This window comes from Sprattus sprattus (genome assembly GCF_963457725.1).
Source record: "Sprattus sprattus genome assembly, chromosome: 4".
Taxonomy (NCBI): domain Eukaryota; kingdom Metazoa; phylum Chordata; class Actinopteri; order Clupeiformes; family Clupeidae; genus Sprattus; species Sprattus sprattus.
The window spans coordinates 11,926,938-11,946,090 of record NC_137923.1 but is presented as its reverse complement, the minus strand read 5'-3'; the positions used below and the strand labels follow the sequence as shown (position 1 = coordinate 11,946,090).

At 40.2% G+C, this 19,153-nt stretch overlaps 1 protein-coding gene across 1 annotated transcript; it reads left to right on the top strand.

The window, feature by feature from the left end:
• Nucleotides 1-745: 745 nt before the first annotated feature.
• LOC308364093 (arf-GAP with coiled-coil, ANK repeat and PH domain-containing protein 2-like) lies at nucleotides 746-17,480 on the top strand (the record flags this gene model as incomplete). Its single annotated transcript, XM_080837081.1, has 24 exons — nucleotides 746-798; nucleotides 5,101-5,158; nucleotides 5,380-5,499; nucleotides 5,653-5,706; nucleotides 5,895-5,953; nucleotides 6,209-6,392; nucleotides 6,680-6,724; nucleotides 6,955-7,050; nucleotides 7,282-7,356; nucleotides 7,857-7,969; nucleotides 8,418-8,469; nucleotides 8,671-8,771; nucleotides 9,234-9,336; nucleotides 9,885-10,090; nucleotides 10,327-10,396; nucleotides 11,465-11,559; nucleotides 11,784-11,977; nucleotides 12,275-12,376; nucleotides 12,681-12,773; nucleotides 13,108-13,322; nucleotides 13,612-13,721; nucleotides 13,940-14,050; nucleotides 14,209-14,270; nucleotides 17,401-17,480. 24 exons carry the CDS (start codon nucleotides 746-748, stop codon nucleotides 17,478-17,480), a joined length of 2,451 nt encoding a protein of 816 aa, XP_080693207.1.
• Nucleotides 17,481-19,153: the final 1,673 nt, after the last annotated feature.

Below are 19,153 nucleotides of genomic sequence, written 5' to 3'. Positions count from 1 at the left end.
ATTAAATCAGTGTTGTAAAGGTGTGGGTGAGCACGGCGTTACATTATCCTCACGCGATCGTTGCCTCATTCCGAGGCCTTACATAATGTATGATAGATACAGACGTAAAATAAACGTCTTCACGATACGTGTTAATTGAGCCTTGAGTAGCCTAGGCTAGGAAATATTCAGTTGGACGAATTTATATTTGCAATTGACCCAGATGCACTGTAGAGCCATACGAAACAAGGGGGAAATAGATTTGTTTTAGTTTTTACCTATTGACACAGAACTTTACAATTTCACTAGTGACTAAAGATGTTGCAAACCCATATTAAATATATACATATATTTTTGCTAACCCATATTATAACAACTAATTGGATAGGCTGAAGTCCGTATCATATATGGTCCAACCAAGGCCTCTTTTCCTGGCTGCTGTCGCAAGACTGACTCGTATTGGCCACATATTCTGGCATTCATGTGCCTGACAATAGCTAGCAGAATGGGGTGGGACTGAATTTTTGTTGAACGGATTGACGTAGGGTCGTAGTAATCGATGCAATGACCATAATAGCAATAAGTACCTCCATGTGTTTTGGAAATATTTTACCTTTATTGTCTTACGTATTATGAAATATAATTGGTAAATGCTAGATAATTGCTAGCGTTCAGTCGAGGCAGGGTTTCTTGTATCTCGAAATCTGGTTTTGGTGAAGAAAACGCAGGTTTCACAAGCGCATTTTATCTGACAACAACTGAAGCAATGAAGGTGACTGTGGATTTTGAAGATTGTCTGAAAGACTCTCCACGATTCCGGTAGGCCTACCGTTATTGTCAAATTTTACAAATGCTGCATCGAAAAGCAAGATGTGGCACGGTAGCCCAAAAGATACCCCCCCATCATCGCTCATTCATTTCGGTTGTGTCATCCTTTTCGAAACGAGGCAAATTTTCACAGTCATGCACAATAATGTGGTTGGAAAAATTGGTGATGCGACTGCTTGTGTACAAAATATAATATTCCTGATGAATGATGTAGACTGACAGTATCGCTACCATGCACTGGATTCACCTCGAACTTCCTCATTGGATCAACGTCCATAGATAAACTGGGGAATCGTCGCTCAGACGTACTCTGTCCAAAAAGCTATTCTAAGCCGGGAGTGGGTACCACGACTGCATCTAAGAGAATGGGTACACAGATGCCGCATGTTCTGACATTCTCAGGCATTGCTTTTGATTGACGAGCACATTTCTACTGCAGGCGTTTTCGCAGATGCGATATAGTGGTGCTATATAATCCTATAGACAGCCAGCTATGGTGCCGTTTTGTGCAATTTTCTCACGTTGAAGTCCCATTGACTACAAACTTCATTTTTTTCCCTCGAGAAATGGGCTGCGTGCGGTATTAGGCTACTTTGTAGCCTGCACAAGTACTGACAGATGTTTAAAAAGCTTCTAAACATAAGACAAAACGAAAATGAGTGACGTGAACAGATGCTAGTGAATACCTTAAGCGTTTTACCTCACCGAGGCCTGACCACGACACAATTCAAGCCTAAATTCAATGAGCCTTCAATGTGACAACTTTTGAACCCAGTATAAGTTCCTGCCTATCTTTGGAAAGCACCAAGACATGTGTTACATGTCAGTAAAAGTGACGAATTTGTTACCTTCAATATATTTTGTATTTGGCTCTTGGAACAGTAATCATGTTACCTGAAAGACTACTGGGGAGTGAGAGAAAGATTAGATGCATTTTATTTTACTGCCTTTGTGAAGAGCTGTCAAAGGCCTGTCCAGCACTTATTCTGAGCTCTTTGTTGGTTGGTGCTCTCACGGTAATGAGATCATCTTGGCATGTGGCTTCTTTCACACTCGGCAGGCTTAGGTGCAGTTCCTTTAGTTGCTGTCCAATCTTTAGATCCAAGGTCAGTGGTGAATATCTGTCATGTCCAACCAGTTATCAGACAAATATAGTTAATTATATGTGATCAGTTAAAATACTCATACCAACTTCCTACTGTGGAAGACTGTTCCAAGGAGTAAAATGAGAGAAAGCCCAATACTAAGAACTTAGTATGTGTGCTAACATAATTGTATTGATATCACGGACATGGTTATATAAAAAACTTTATTATTAGATAAAATTAGATTAATGGGTAAAATTAAACTAGTTCGTAAGGATGCTTTGTCTGAGGGCAAAGCCGAACTCTGCCTTAATATTTTGTGATGTCACTGTTATCGTTATTAGATTGTCACCTTCCCATCAGATTACTTTAGTGCCGATAGACTTAGTGTTAATGTGTCACATCCCATTAATCAAGATATTAAAGACACAAGATATTTAATCTAACACCAGGTAAAAACAAAAATAATGTCATGTGATCGTAGAGGTGATGTGTACAAGGTAACCTGTGGAGTGAGTTGTTTCAGACTAGTGTAGATGGAAGTGACAGGTGATTGACATTTGTTGCACACGATTGTCTTTGATCTTGGTGGATTTAGTTGTGATTAATATAATATGATTGCTATTGTTTGTGAGTGCTTTCTCCATCTCTGCCCGAGTAGCTTTTCAGTTATCTAATAATTTCTGTACCATTTAGGACGTCAAGGATGCAACTCACAATACATTACTATTCACCCTTCTCCAAAACAAGAACTGCACTGAAAATCTAAGCATGGATCTCCATCTGTTATTTTGAGCAGTCTGCCTAACACAATTAAAAGCACATTTGGCACTATACTTTTTGAGTTATGTCCATTACCTTATAAGTGCATGTGATGAAATCAGATGATTAGGCAACATGCTCATTCAGATGATGACGTATCTGATATTATTCAGGTAAAGTTTAGTGCTTCAGTGCCACTTCGAACAAAATATTTAAAACCAGCCTTGATGCTTTTTGAGCCCACTTACACTAAAATAAGTCTCTGGCTGGATTCACTACTGTACCTGATAGTTCTTGATTAGTCTTTCCTTTTTTTTCAACAATAAATGTCTTATGTCAAGACCCATTAATCATGACAGCAAAAAGATTTCAGTTTTGCCATGATTGTAGCGTAAACTGTGTCAAGGTCATGCTGTTGCTTTCCTGAAGGTTTGCATCGGACACATAGTAAATGATTCTCAGAGTTCCAGTACTGACAGACAGTACTTCTCCAGTTGCACTTTAGACTGTTTTCAGTATTGTTATATAATTGTCCGCCTAGTACTAGTGATTTAATGTAAAACTGTTTCTGTAGCTGAATGTATATAGCAAGGAGCTAATAGCTCTGAGGTTATGGGTTTGATTCTCAACAACCATCATATGGATAAAATATATGCCTGTGCTGGAGGTGGTTTTGGATAAGAGAGTTGGCTGAACGGATAAGTAAATGAGTGAATGACACACGTAATGTAGCCTCAGACACTCAGCTGAACAGCTGAAATATTATCATTGGTGTGTTTAGCTCCCATAAAAACCCTACACTCTGTTGTCCTGTCTTCAGGGCAACAGAGGAAGCTCCCCCATCAAAGAGGGCTACCAAGGGACAGTGTGGCCTACATTTCATAGTTTCTTCAGGAAAAAAAAAACTTTCTTAAGCTCCTCACTGTGTCCTGTCAGCCTAACACAAATTAAAGCATTAGAGTGAAATGGAAAACAACGTCATGTGTCATTGTGTTGTATTTTTAACATCTAGGGTGATTTGCCCTGAAAAACACTACAGTATGAGATGAACACTCTGAAAATCAAGTTCTTTTGCAAGAAATTCAAAATTGTGCTCAGTTTTACATGTAATGTTTATTCTTCTCTGAAAATCTTTTCACCCAATTGAGCATTTTACATAATCTGTAAATATACACAATATTTCTCCTCGTACACTTTCTCCTAGTATACAGCACAGTTCTGGCGCTAGTCAGTCTATTGGCATTGATCTAAAGGGTTACATATTTACTGTAACTATTTTAGATATGCAGATGATTTGTGACGGTGTCGCTGTCTTGATTAGATCAAAAGGACATGTTACCATGAGTTTCACTTATATATGTTGTATCTGGTCAATTATGTACTGGATAATCTCACTGTTGAAACAGAAAATAAGCCATATGGAATTTTCTCAGGGTAGAGGGTTTTTCTCAGGGTGACAAGCTGCTGGAGGTTTAAGGTTTATTTGTGTTTATTGTAATCGATGATGGAAGCATTAATCATGCTTTTTAAAATATGTAGTGTTAATTGATGGTTAATGTGTTGATTCTTTATCTTCCTCACATTATATTTGCATGCATGCCTGTGTGTGCGTGTGTGCGTGTGTGTGTGTGTGTGTGTGTGTGTGTGTGTGTGTGAGTGATGACGTGCGTGAACAGTATCTCTTCTGTGCCTGCCCTCTCGTTTTGCATGCATCTGAGTATCTGCATGTGTGGGTCTGTGAGCTAGAGGGCACAGTCACAGGAAGGCAGGATGTTGTGACTCAGCGTCTGTCATATTTTTTCCCTTTACTAATTTTTCCCTCTTCATTAAATCTGAAAGGCTTTGCTCTGATCTTCGATTAGTGTAACATAGCAGTAACATATTTTGTATGATGCTTGGGTACAGATTAAACCATTAAAAATCCCACTTTTGTCATAGGTGAAAGATATGGTGTGGGGGTTTAACACCAAAAAGACCAATCGTTCTGCACACCCTTGGGATTTTGTGTAACCTTGTAGGTTAACAGAATGGTTTGGTTAGCAGTTCTGCCACTATTGATTTCTCAGAAGGATTAATCCTTTGTAACATTATGTCAATCAGGGATCAAAGGAAAAGAGAAGAGAGTGAATATCCATGTTATATTGATTTATCAAGCACCAGCCAGTGGAGAAAAGGAGTATTGTATTTCTCAGCAGATTCACTATGGCTAATTTCAAGTGAACAACAGAAAATGATCAAAACTTGGATGGCTCGCAGTGTGATGATCAAAAGCAATTAAGTGTTGAAACTAGTGTATATGAGTATTCACTGGGTTATTTATTCATAATAAAAATGGTAACCGGCTTAGTCATTTACCTTTTCATGTCATAATTGGTTAGACTTCTAAACACAAACTCTAATTGGCACCTTTTCTCCCTCTATGTTCCAATGCATTTCATGTTGGCAGAGCGACCATCGAGGAGGTGGAGGCAGATGTGGGAGAGTTAGAGTCCAAACTAGACAAGGTCAGAATGAACTTGCAATAATAATGTTGTTACTTTACAGATACATTGCTGTCCATTGATAAGTACATTAGTCACATAGTCTTTGTAATGGTAGTCGCACTCATGGCATCATATACGTATATACTGTACTGTACACTCAATGAACAATAAACACACAAACTTTTTTGTTGTTGTGGAACTGTGTTAAATTCTGAGCTATGGTTCTCTCTTTATTATTTTAGCTAGTCAAGCTTTGTATTGGGATGATTGATGCTGGGAGGGCATACATCATGGCCAACAAGCAGTTTGTTAATGGTATCAGAGACCTCGCTCTGCAGTCCACTAGAGACGTGGTGATTGAGGTAAGTGAATGTGTGTGAGGCACATTTGACAGTTTCACTTCTGTGCACGCAACCTTAATCGTATAACTGCCTAGGTCATTACATGAATGATCAATCTAATTCAAGCATGTTTTAGAAACACTATTCAGAGTTTTGTTACTTTTTCTTTTTCAGTCAAGTTTAACCAAATTTGCTGAAAGTCTCCAAGAGATGAATAACTACCATACAGTAAGAACATGTTTCACAGATTTTTTTATGTAATAATAATAATTGACTTATTCATATGGCATATTCGTAATTAAAAAATGTGAAGCAGCACTAGTTTCTTGGAATTCATCACTGCATTTTATAGCATCATTAAAGGGGTCGTTTAATGTCGTAACTCTGATGTATTCTCATTACCTTCCGATTCACAGATTTTATTCGATCAAGCTCAGAGATCAATAAAGTCTCAGCTCCAGACATTTGTGAAGGAGTAAGTGTTTTTTTTTCACCTAATATGTCACTTACATACTATTCAAAAAGCAGTGCACTCAGACCATGATGCAAAATAAATCTTATGAGAACCTTCCTCACACCTGACTGGTGGGACACAGTAATTTCCTATAAAACACTAGAGCTTGTGCTTTAACCTTAAAATGTTACCATTCGAATACAAACAGGCCATCTTTATATCCATTTTTTAAATAATCTATTAATTTTGGTGTGACAAAACAATCTTCGTCTTCAGGGACCTTCGGAAGATCAAAGAGACCAAGAAGCAGTTTGACAAGGTCAGCGAGGAGAAGGAGGTGGCTCTGGTGAAGAACGGTCAGGTTCCTCGGAACAAGACACACGAGGTGGAGGAGGCCACCAACATCCTCACCACCACGCGAAAGTGCTTCCGCCATATTGCCCTAGACTATGTGCTACAGGTGAGAGTCCACAGAGCCATTTTGTTGTCTTCCATTTATAAGATAAGAATAACCAAACACAGAGAGCCTGCAAAAACAAACTAACTTGTTCTGGTCTTCATGTTGTATTACAAGCGTTCACACAGTAATGCCCTGTTTCACAATAGCATTACTTTCGTGTCAATTAGGTCATGATTTTTTGGGACCATTTTCAACAGCTGGTCCTCAAGGACCACTTCCTGGATGTCCTTATATAAAAAATATTTGTATTGCTTATAATTATAAACTATGTATATTAATTCTTCTAGATCAATGTCCTCCAGTCTAAAAGAAGATCTGAGATCCTAAAATCGGTGAGTGAGTGGGCTTTTGGCAATCTCTATTAATCCTCTTAATTCCGGTGTAGTGTAAATCTATTAACTGAAAGCAATTTCAGCAATTGAACTGATAAACCGTCCTCCTTTTGGATACCCATTTGAGTACTAGGATGATAACCATCCTCTCTGTATTACTAGAAAGATTTACCTTTTGGCTTTTAAAAACATTTTTGAACCTTTTTTTCAACCTTCATTTTGTGCCACAGATGCTGTCCTTCATGCAAGCTCATCTGAGCTTTTTCCACCAAGGCTATGACCTATTTAGTGAACTTCAACCGCTTATGAAACAGCTTGGTATACAGGTAAGAATGGTCCCTCCCAAACTCTCATGGCCTTGCAATACTAGAGACTAGTTTAGTTTCTCAATACTATAAAATCAGGCGTAAACTAAGGTCAGCTGTTTACCTGATACTGGGAAGGTAACTGAACTTGGAGTTAGGCTAATCTCTCCCTTTCCCTCACTCTCCCCTTTTTGCCTCTCTCTCTCTCTCTCTCTCTCTCTCTCTCTCTCTCCCTCTTTCTCTCTCTTTCAGCTGGATCAGCTTGTGGTTGATGCTGCAAAAGAGAAAAGAGACATGGAACAGAAACACTCATCTATCCAGCAGAAGGTAGTCTATAGTTTCCTTTAACTTTGAAACCCACTGATAATCCTCAGCTTGCACAGCAGATTCCTCTCCAAATTTTTTCTTCTTCTTACTTGGTCTCACCCTTAAGCAGTTCCCTCACACTCAACCTGTTCTTTCTTGCTCTGGTTACCGTTGCTAATTTATTCTGTTCCCTCTTGCTTTGCTTCCTCAGGCAGCACTGCAAGTAAGTCTTCTTTTGTCTGACCATAACTCTCAGCTGATATCTTAGACGTTCCCTATTCATTGATAACCATGATCTTTTCACACATCAAAACAATTGGTAGTTCTCTAGAAGCATTCCACTAAATACATAAACACATAAACAAAAGTTGAAAGCCTGTATCAGCCTTATGGCTGCCTGTCAGTTAAAAAAATCTGGTTGTACTGTGTCTCATAACCAGTTTGTTCTGAAAAAGCGCTGTGGATATACGATATTCAGGGTTGTGTGAACTGATTGTGAACTTTTTTTTTTAACAATACAGGACCTTTTCAACGAGGACACTAAGCTAGAGTACAATGTGGACACAGACAATGGGATTGCCATGGAAGGTTACCTGTTCAAGAGGGCTAGCAATGCCTTTAAAACATGGAATAGGTAAACAAAATAGCTGTGTTGAATAAACCCACTCAAAAGCACATGATCCTGCTAGGGTCCAAGGCATAACAAAAGTGAAAAATGTCTGCATTCTATATTCCCTTTTAACACCAGAAATCTCACAAGATGTTCCATATCAGTCACTTCACTCTCCATAATTGTGTTCATGTATCTGTCATGTTGTTTTTATGTCCCTAATTCACTCTTCAGTTTTTCTGTTTTTGTTGTGTTTACTTGTGTGTGCTTCCCCCGATTTCATTTAACCTATCCATCTCCTCGTGGTCCATTCTTCTGTTTTGATGCATGACAGAAAAAAAGCTGATAATAACAGGTACACAACATCAAAAATGCCATTCATGTCAAATGGTGGTTTGTGCTTCTCAGTTTTTGCTCTTTTCAGACTGCTGTTGTGTCTCTTGCTAAAGTGATTGTTTATTGTTTGTTAAAGGCGTTGGTTCTCCATTCAAAATAGTCAGCTGGTGTATCAAAAGAAATTTAAGGTAAAGATACCCACCCCTCTCTATTGTGGTATGTATGTATGTGTGTGTGTGTGTGTGTGTGTGTTTTGTTAGTGAGTGAGAGAAAGTGAATGGCACCCAGGCCTTCATGATATTAGTTGGATGTTTAGCGACTAGATATCAGCTACTAGCCTATGTAGGCATTGGCCTTTATTAGTGTGTGCATGCATGTTTGTTTTGTAGGATAACCCCACTGTGGTTGTGGAGGACCTGCGGCTGTGCACTGTAAAACAGTGTGAAGATAGTGAGCGGCGCTTCTGCTTTGAAGTGGTATCCCCCACAAAGTGAGTACTCAAGTGAACAGACAGAAGTGAAACTGATTAGAAATTATTGTTGAATCAACTTTTTACTTTCTAGTTCAGTTTTTGTTTGCATTCAATTTAATTGGCTGGATTGTGTCAAAATCAACACTGCCACTAAATAATAATAACTATGAATTATTGTAATAAATTATGTTATGACATGATCAGATCTTTTAGTGTTTGGATTATATCTTTCAGATTGCATTTGTGTATATTACATTTCAATCCATTTAAACCATAATGAATTACAGTGGTTAACAAGCATACACTCTATCAGTATTTATCAGTGTTTTCCCTTGGAGTCAGACCCATTGAACTCTGGCCTGCCCGGTACCACGCTGTACCAGTTGGGCTCCCCAGACACAAAGGGAGAGAGAGGCACACAAAGGAAAGAGAAATCCTCAGGAAAGATATGAGTTGTGTTGTGATCCCCTCCACCCCTAGGAGCTGCATGATGCAGGCGGACTCTGAAAAGCTGCGGCAGGCCTGGATCAAAGCTGTGCAGGACAGCATCGCCACAGCCTTCAGGGAGAACGGAGAGGAGCCTGTGGTGAGTGTTCAGACGTGAACAGGCTGTTGTTGCTGTGTGGACCACTACCTTTGCAAGAGACGGAAGAAGTGGCAGGTTGTCTCTCAAAAAAATCGATTTCAAGAGGCCATGGCACATTTATCTTTTGAATACATTTGTGATTGCATGGCGTGCATGCTTTTGAAGAATTTTTAAGAATACTTTGTATCAACACCATATTTGAAGAATAGTATATTTTAATAGTTTAACTAGATAAAAGAAAAATTGGATTGAGTGTCCATCACGCTTACACAGTTTAAAATGCCAGCTCTCAGTCTGGCCATGACCATGGATAGAAACAGAGAAGACTATTGTTTTGTCTAAATGAGTGTCGAGTGGCTGGTTCTGCCGTGTGAGGATGTTTAAGCGTTTGTTTGTTGTTTGTCTTGGATTTAGTATTACAGTAAATATAACTGTCACATGAGTGGGATCTTCTTTTCTTTGTGCCACAGGTTCAAGGACACTTACCTTTTGAAAATGTAGGTTTTAGATAATCATCATTCATCATTTACTCTTTCCTTTTCTAGACAAAGCTTGATCGCAAGTCCTCTGCATCACTGGGCAGTCTGGACTCAGGGGGCGACACCAGGTCCATGAAGGGAGAGAGCGCCCTCCAGAGGGTGCTGGCCATACCAGGCAACGACACCTGTGCCGACTGTGGGCAGCCTGAGCCCCGCTGGGCCAGCATCAATCTGGGCATCACGCTCTGCATCGAGTGCTCCGGCATACACAGGTAATGTACGACTCCTCTCTGTGTATGCATTAGTGTCTATTTCTTCTTTTCCTCTGCTGTTCTCCCAACTTCCAAGTTGCTGTTCTCCCAACTTCCAAGTTGCTGTTCTCAGGGTGGACTGAGACTTGCCTCTGAATGGGATTCGACTATAGATTAGTAATGTAGTCCTTGGCTAATGTACTGCTCTAAGGTCTAAGACAAGCCCAGACTGAGATGTTTTGTTCTGTTCTTCTCAGGAGTTTGGGTGTGCACAACTCCAAAGTCAGGTCCCTTACACTAGACTCTTGGGAGCCTGAACTGTTGAAGGTAAGCAGTCAGTGTGCAGCATGTTTAGTGGATTATCTATGAAAGAGTATAAAGTTTATTCAATTTACAAAAACAACTTTATCCTCTCTTGGTACCCATATTGCAATGTGAGTGCAGTCGCTTGCGCCGATTACGTTAGATAAACCAGGAATCGCTGCAAATTTTTGAAACGACCTGTTCGCTAGCTCTCTTTGGAATGTCCCAGGGGTGAGAACACCCAAGGTTTTTGGAGCTTGGAGATGAACCGGTAATGCATGGGTTCTCTGTATTTTTCAAAGGAGAACAGGCACCAGTTCCTCACAAAGGCTGTGGGGAATGGACCTTGGCAATCTTAAGCGACTTATTAGCCATATAGAATCATTAGAATCATCTGCCTGGTCCCTGAACAACATAACCACATTAGGTTATTGTGGATATCCTCTAAAAGCGCTAGCACAACCATACTGATTGTGAATGTTGTGAAGGAGCCTGTTATATACAGTAGTACTCATTTAGAAATGTTTGATTACTCATGGTGATCTGTGACATTTGTTTTTGTTTTTTCACTACAAGGCCCAATTACAATGTTAATTTAACAATTACAGTTTTGCCCTAATGTCCGATATTGTTCACAGTTTACAGTTAAACCAGTACTTCACAGGGACCAATGCATGTGCAATAAAACTCATCAATGATTGACACAAGACCGGTTTACTTGCATCACTGTAAGTTCCTTGTAGTGTCGCCAAATCTGCAAATTGCCATTTCTTTGCACATTCCACCTCTAAACCATGTGCAGAAGTTTTTTTTCCCCCAACAATGATCTTTTAATACATATCGTTGAATGCATAGAAAAGTGCTCAGCACGATTTTAGTGTGTATGCACCCTTGATACATGTGGCCCCTACAGTCATAGAAGTATTTGCAGTTGTTAACAGCAGGTTATTTGAGCTGCTGTAATCTCTGGTAATTACCTACAGTTGTTTTCACTTGGTTTATCTTATTCATTATTAATTGATAGTAGTCTTAGATAGTTCCTTGTTAATAGCTGTACTTTGTGCCTTCAAACGTATGTGAATGTGTTTTCAGTTAATGTGTGAGCTTGGAAATGGAGTCATAAATCAGATCTACGAGGCCCGCATGGAGGAGATGGGAAGCAGGAAACCTCAACCTGCAGACCCTAGGTACTCTTCATTATGAGAATGTGCTGTCACTTCGGATTCAGTGCTGTTAACATCATGCTTTGCTGCTTGATCGATTTACATCATTATTCAGCAGTGCGTTAACTACTATTTTCAGTCAATATTCTCACAATCCATATGTGGGGAATCAAAACATCAAGTGTTCTGTGTTGTTTTCAACTGTTTGATATTTAACTTAACTTTAACTTCGATGTTTAATTTTACAGACAGGAGATTGAGGCCTATATCAGAGCTAAGTACATAGAGAGGAAGTTTGTCCTGAAGCCGTCTGCCATGGAGCAGAGGGCAAAGGTCACTAGCCTGAGCAAGCAGGATAAGCAGCCGAGAAGCTGTGCCCAGTTCTTACCTCCACGCCCGCCTCCACCCACCCCAAAGCTCCGCACGGCCTCCAGCACCTCAGGTTGGTCAGAGATGGTTGCCCCAGTACATGCAAGTCATAAAGACCATACATTTCTGGATGGTTAGCATCGCTGACATTTACGAGGCTGTCTTCTGTCCTCTGGCTTTTGCCCGTAGACTAATTGCACCTCAGCTTGAAAGTTGCTTGTTTCTCTTTGTAGCCACACATTTCTCTTCATCTCCTGCTCTCTCTGGCTGTTACCTTTTCCTTGTTTCTCTCCTGACCTGCTCTGTGCTTCCCTTCCTTACTAACGCTCCCATTGGCTCCCTCAATCTTCAAAATCTGACCACTGAGTAGTAGCAGCTACTGGCCATGAAGCTCGCCGTGATTCACTCTTCTGTCCTGATGAGCTTGACTCACTCTTCTCCTACTTTGACACTTCCTCAAAGCTGCGGAGTTGTAAGTAGCTGCAAGTGAAACCGTTACTTGTATGTCCCATGCACCTTCTTCATACACACATTCCTGTCATATTGGCACCATTTACTGCGCTGTGATCAGTGCTTCAGAGAGGCTGGCAGTGTGAAAGAGTTGCTGACTGATACATCTTGACTGACTTCACTTCTTTCTTAGATGTCCTCTGACCTCTACAGTCTGTTTGGGATCCCATCGCTGTCTCTCTATGTGCTGCATCCTACCTTGTTATTCTGTGTAATTAATTGTACATTGAGAAACAGTCTGAGGTCTTCATGTTCTCCTTTCCTAGTGAGGAGTGCAGATAGTGGCATACAAAACAGTGCGGATGGCAGTCGGGAAATGCTGGCCTCAACTCCCTCTAGTAACAGCCTCAGTGAGCCAGGTGAGTTATCATTAAGAGGGAGACGCTGTTCTATTCAGGTTTTTAGTGTGCCAGTCAGAATAGCAACTCATAATCCTGGTGGTGTTGCTAAGATGCTGCCCATAATTTAATACCCATGAAATACAACATAAACATTATTTTGAAGACTTATGCTCATTTTGTGATTGCTTCTCGTAAATGTTATCACATAGTGTGAATAATGTTATAATTTCTGTAACATGGTTTGAATATAGTATATTAATACAGTATATTTAATTTTTGAAACAAACTAAGCAGCTAGACCTTAGATATATTTGATCAGGAGTCCTATCTCTCCTGCTTGTTTGTGTCACAGAGCCTGAGTCTGAGTCCCCAGTGGCGTTGCAGCGGGGCGAGTCTCCCCCAGTGTTCTCGGAGCTGACAGACTTCTCGTCAGACCTGCTGCTCTACTGGGCTTCCTGTGCCTGTAGTCTCCCCGAAATGGCGGAGGCCATGGCACAGGGAGCCGACATCAACTGGGTCAACGCAGAAGACAGCAATAGAACACCTCTCATACAGGCTGTACAAGGGGTGGGTGTCTGACACTATTCATGCCACTAGATAGCTTCAATAACTGCAACAGTCTACATGAATGCATACCAGGACTGATTTGTTTATTCATTTAAGAAAATATAAAATTCGGTTGTACATTTTGAATCACGGAATGAGTCATCTTAGAACGGCTGGATACAATCGTGTTGTTTTGTCATCATTAACCTGTGTCTTTGTGTGCTGTCTGTATCTATATATGTCTGAATGTCTTTGTGTGCTGTCTGTATCTATATATGCATGAATGTCTTTGTGATGCTTCATGCCACAGGGCTCACTGGTCACCTGTGAGTTCCTCCTTCAGAATGCTGGCAATGTGGACCAACAGGATATCCGTGGCCGAGGGCCACTGCACCATGCCACTATTCTGGGCCACACAGGGTATGTGTCATCATAGGTGTTTCTGAGTTAATTCACTCTATACTGATATCTGTATCATCCTGCTGACTGTCAATATGTACTAATGCAATGATGTATCATGGGGATGGTTGTAAGGCAGTACATATATAGTTTTGCTGGGTGTGTCCTTTGCCAGTGAAAACCACTTATCTGTAAATAGATTACATTGTGCCTAACGTAATTGTTTCATATTCATTCAGTCAAGTGTGCCTGTTTCTGAAGAGGGGAGCCAGACAGAATGCTGTCGACACTGATGGCAGAACTCCACTGTCCATCGCTGTGGAGGCAGCCAATGCGGACATAGTCACTCTGTAAGTCGACCGCATTTCTGTCATCGTGCTCTTAACATCCTGACTAAAACATGTCAGCCTGTTTTCATTTTGTACTCGCATCTTTAAAAGCTTTTTTCTTCCTTGTCCTTTCCTGCTCCTCACCATCATGTTCCATGTCTTCCTCTTTTTATGTCCAGGCTGCGTTTGGCTAAGATGAATGAGGAGATGCGGGAGACGGAGGGAGCGTTTGGCCAGCCAGGTCAATATTCCCCCCACAGCACTCAAACTGAGCAGCAGTACAAGAAATGCATACAGGAGTTTATTACTCTTCAGCTGGACGAGTCTTAAACCAATAGTTTATTACTCTTCAGCTGGGCGAGTCTCAAACCAGCTTAAATGGTGTTAAAAACAGTTCATTTTATAATTTGCATATCAATTGGCAACAAGAAGAGCATATCAATTCAACCATACCCAATACCTCAGCCAGACTAGAGCACTATAAATCTGAAATCAGTGAGGGGAAATAATTAAATGGTTATGTAAATGTACTGTACATGCAAACATTCTCAGCATTTTGGCATGTTATGTGTGCCCATGTTGGCTAGCAGAATGATCCAAGAAGTGTTATATAAGATATGGAAAAACCAAATATGATTATGAATATGCATACATATGAAGTTTGTATGTTTCCAATATTAGGGTCTCAGTATTGAATTTTGAACCCCTCACTGTACCGGTGCTTGTTTCCAACCTGTTCTGCAGGTTGACTGTTTTGGAAAAAATGTACGCATTTTTAATCATTCAAAATCATGGAATCGGATAGTGATACACCTATACGTATATTGTGACCTCCCGCTCAATTGGGTTGTAAGGACTTCATGATTCCATGATAAAATGGGTCTCAAAGCAGGGTTTCTGACTTGACGTCTTCCTATAACAGAGAGAGGCTGTCATGTTATCGCCTAGTTGCCCGAACACATTTTGCACATCATCTATATTCTTTTCATTTATGTGCTTGGTAATGAAGTCCATTTTATATTGTATTTAATCTATCCTGCTCCTAATGCTAGTCTGTGTTGTGTGTAGAGTCTTTGAATTCACTTAATGCATTGAAATGCTGTGAAGTCCCTTTAGTTTGGAAGTTCGGCCCCTGTGCATGGAATGGTGGTCTTTGGTCTTGGCCGCCTACTAAAATAACTTGATCCCATTCTAGGATCACAATAATCTTTGGACAATGTAATGAGAGAAGTGAAGGTATTTGCTACCTCATGCACACGTGTGACAAACTATTTCTTATTGGTAAATGAAGAGGGACAGCATGAAATGATTCGGAGGCATACATCACGAGTAAGGGGGAAATATAATAAATGCACTCGTCATCTCCAGACATAATGGAACATCTGTTGTCAAGTGGGCTAAAACCAGAAACCATTGAATCTGTGTGCACGGGCCCTAAAATAGGGGGCCTAGTTCAAGCCAGGGTTGTCTGCATCTCCCATTTAGGTAGACTTACCCTGTTTCATGCCCACTGATTCAGTGGAAACCATTACAGACATTCAGTCTAATAAGTGTTTCTCAACCTGTGCATGTGCTTCATATCTTTCCAGTATAGCATTTACTGACTGTAGCCTCAAAAAGATTATGACGGACCATTAAGCTTCAATAGCACATGGCTGGAGTGAATCAATATACTGTACATTTACCATACAGCCACTTCACCATACAATACTCTAAAAACGTAGACATACTGTATGTACAAGATGTATAGCAATTCATAGTTAGAATATTCATACTGTTCACTTCAGTCCAGTCAATCTAACTAACCAACCTAACTGAGGTTGACGTGAACACCAAACCAGCACACGCAGTGGGTTGAGAGGCCTTTAACTTCAGGTCTTAGACAGCCCTTTAAATGTCACTGTTTACCAGTTACTGTATTCTTCAGGTCAGTACACTGCCCTGCAGAAGACATACTACACACTTACCTGCCAGAGAGACTGTTCCAACTATTCTATGTAAATCACCACAGCACACAGTCCAAGCAAAAAGAAAAATATATGTTTATATTGGTCTTGTGTAAAGGCATTTGCAGTCCTGCAGTGCACATTATTTTATGTTGATGCTATATACAATGTCCCATAATAGTGATGTTTTTAATTCAAATCACGTGTCTGGTGTTAAGCCACTCTCAATCGTCGCAGCAGGGGTGACTGGTTAGCAGTCAGGAATGATAGATTTTGATTCCTATGTTACAATGTTTGCTGGGTACCTGTTCACAAAGATCTGTAACACCCTGCATTTGGGAACACTTATCCTGTCTGTGTTTAATCTTGTTCAGTGACCACCACATTTCTTTTGTTTTCATGTTGCGGTGCTCCGCAAAGTGAAAGAGCCGTCATTGGACAATGGAATTAATGCATGAGACAGTCATGCAATGATCCCGTAATATGGCAGTCTGCAGTGTGTTTGAAAGTGAAATGTGTTTATTTGGGGGGTATTCTGTTAAACATAGACTTTCAGTGGGCAGAGAGATAAACTGGTCTGCCAAAGATAAGCCCTAAGTACAGGGAAAGCCACAAGTGAAGATGTGACCCAGTGGAATACTTTAATTGTTCTGTATCAGACAGAGTTTTAGTATGTGCTGATCACATCTGTTGGATATCTGATGCGAAAGTCATTAAGGTCGTGTAAGAAAGTGCTGTGTTGATGGTTGTGTGATATTTTGGGAGGAGCGCGCTTCTGTCCTGGTGTTTCGCCTCGTTTCTCTTCTTGGTGGCATGATCCCTTTGCTGTGCAGCTGATCCACCTGCAGTCGCTGCCGCCTCCTGTCCTCCCACTCCAGAGCTTGTGCCTTTTTCTGTTCTCTGATTTCTTTGTAAATCTGCACTTTAAATACAGTATGGTCATTAGCAAACACGTTGTCCATGTTGTCTTTTGCACTCATTCCTAATATTCAGTATTGCGCACTGATTTACTTTGTATTGTTAGTATTAAACTGTAAGATTTTCTTTGCTCTCTTCCTATAACTTATCCATGCTGTGCTACTTTACTCCAAACCCTTTCAAAGAAGTTGTGTGCTTTAATCAGCTGGTCTTGTGGGTTCTGGCACTTTTCCTCTCTGCTTAACAAGTTCTTGACCTGCTTGGTGCTGACAATCGCTGCTAACCTGTGCAACATGTTCAGGTATGCCTGTCTTCTTTCTTTGCTCATGCACCTGTGTCTTCCATACTGTATGTACTTGGCTATGTGTGTGAGTGTGTATTAGAGATGTCATAGTTTCCACATGTATGTCAAAGAAGGTTTTTGATCCACTGCATGACCATGCCATTTAGTGGGATTTCTCTTTTTTTTGTAAACGTCATGTAATGAGATTTCTTTGTGCCCTCTAGGAGATGAGACGTATCAAGACATCTTCCGTGACTTCTCTCAGATGGCGTCCAATGAGCCTGACAAGCTGAAGCGCTTTTAACTGTGAGGATCAGATAAAATAAATCAAACTGACTTTGCTAAGGTAAACATTCCAGAGGGAGATGGAATTCAAATGGGAGTTTTATGTCAATGACAGTTGTGCCAAAGTAGTGTTGACAGTGCAGCAAGTAGTCTTTGTATTGTACTAATTAGGGTATTGGGGAATCTTTTGCCATACAATTTGAATTATGTTGTCATTGACATTTTTGTGTTTTTGACAAGAATTTTTTTTATATATATAATTCACCAAGTGCCATTGAAAAAAATTAGACTGCATCACCGATGAACCAAAACAGCATCTGGCCAAAGAGTCTCAAGTCACTTTGACCTGGGGACAACTCTTAAATGTTGGTATTGAGATCCGATAGTATCCAAGGGTGATTCAGTCCAACTCAGAACAGGCACCTTTAACCTCTGCAGTTGGCTTTTAAAATCATTACTTTGAGCCGTCACAAGGCATTGGGATAGTTTATAATGTCTCAAATGCACTTAACACACTAAGCATTCCATTCCACAAATCCCCTGTCTAGGAAGCTAGGAAGCTTTCCCCTGAAACTATTCTAAAAAATAAAAAACATAATTTGAGTGGAACACACAATATTGATGAACAGTCCCTGGGTGATGTAACCTAGTGGTGTTTCTGTAAGCATCACCCTTTATAGTTTATTTGGACGGTGTTGTAGTGAATAACCATTTACTTTCTGATGAGAGCAAACCATCACAGCCCACAACACGTCATGAGTGACAGCTGTAAGTAAGTGACGAAAAAAGACTCCTTACTCCCTGCAAGTAAAGATGATTAAGCCCTATTGGGCCCTGTATTTATGAAGCACATCCTCTTAAATGCATTCCACAACAATATGTTGTTTTTTCTGAACGCTGCCTCTAAATACACTCAGGGAAGACATGCTGTTTTAGGTGTATTCACATTTGTACAGAAATAAGTGACTTTATTCAGCATGTCATCTTTAACACTCTTAGTAAAATCTTAGTTTACGGCAAAATATAAAATGAGTAAAAATTGTGTTTATTGTATAAAGCGCTCCTGGTATTTGTGACTTGTTATTTATATTCTTTCTATGTAAGTGGGTGAATGCTTCTTATGATACCCCAATAAAAAAAAATAGGAACTGGTGCACTCTTACAGTTTCTATACACAGACGTTGCCACAGACATTGCCATACAACCTTATGTCACAAAAGAAACAAGCATAGGTTTGGGAAATATTATTATAATATTATAAAGCTGTAACAGTGCCGCTCTCAGAAGGTGTTTAGAGACCTGTTTGATGAAGATTAGTGACCAGTAATCATTGAAAGAGTAATTTTCTATGTTGCGAGATGTTTTGAAAGCTAGGCCTACATTGTTGACATCTGACTAACAGGGGAACAAGCCAGCACAAACACTCACCCACACACAGAATGGGAGTCAAATCTTACACTCTGTATAAAGGGTGGGGTCAGCCTCAGACTCATTGTGTTGTAGGATGCTATTTACAACATAAGCATTTATCAGGTCTCCTTTTATAACTACAGACATCATAACTACATGATGGTGGCCCCGTAGAACCCTTTGCCTTTGAACAATGTCGCTGGCTATACTAATGTATGAGATCAGATAATCACTGAGATACAACTAACTGAAGCAATGACGTGATGGTGTTCATTTATTTAC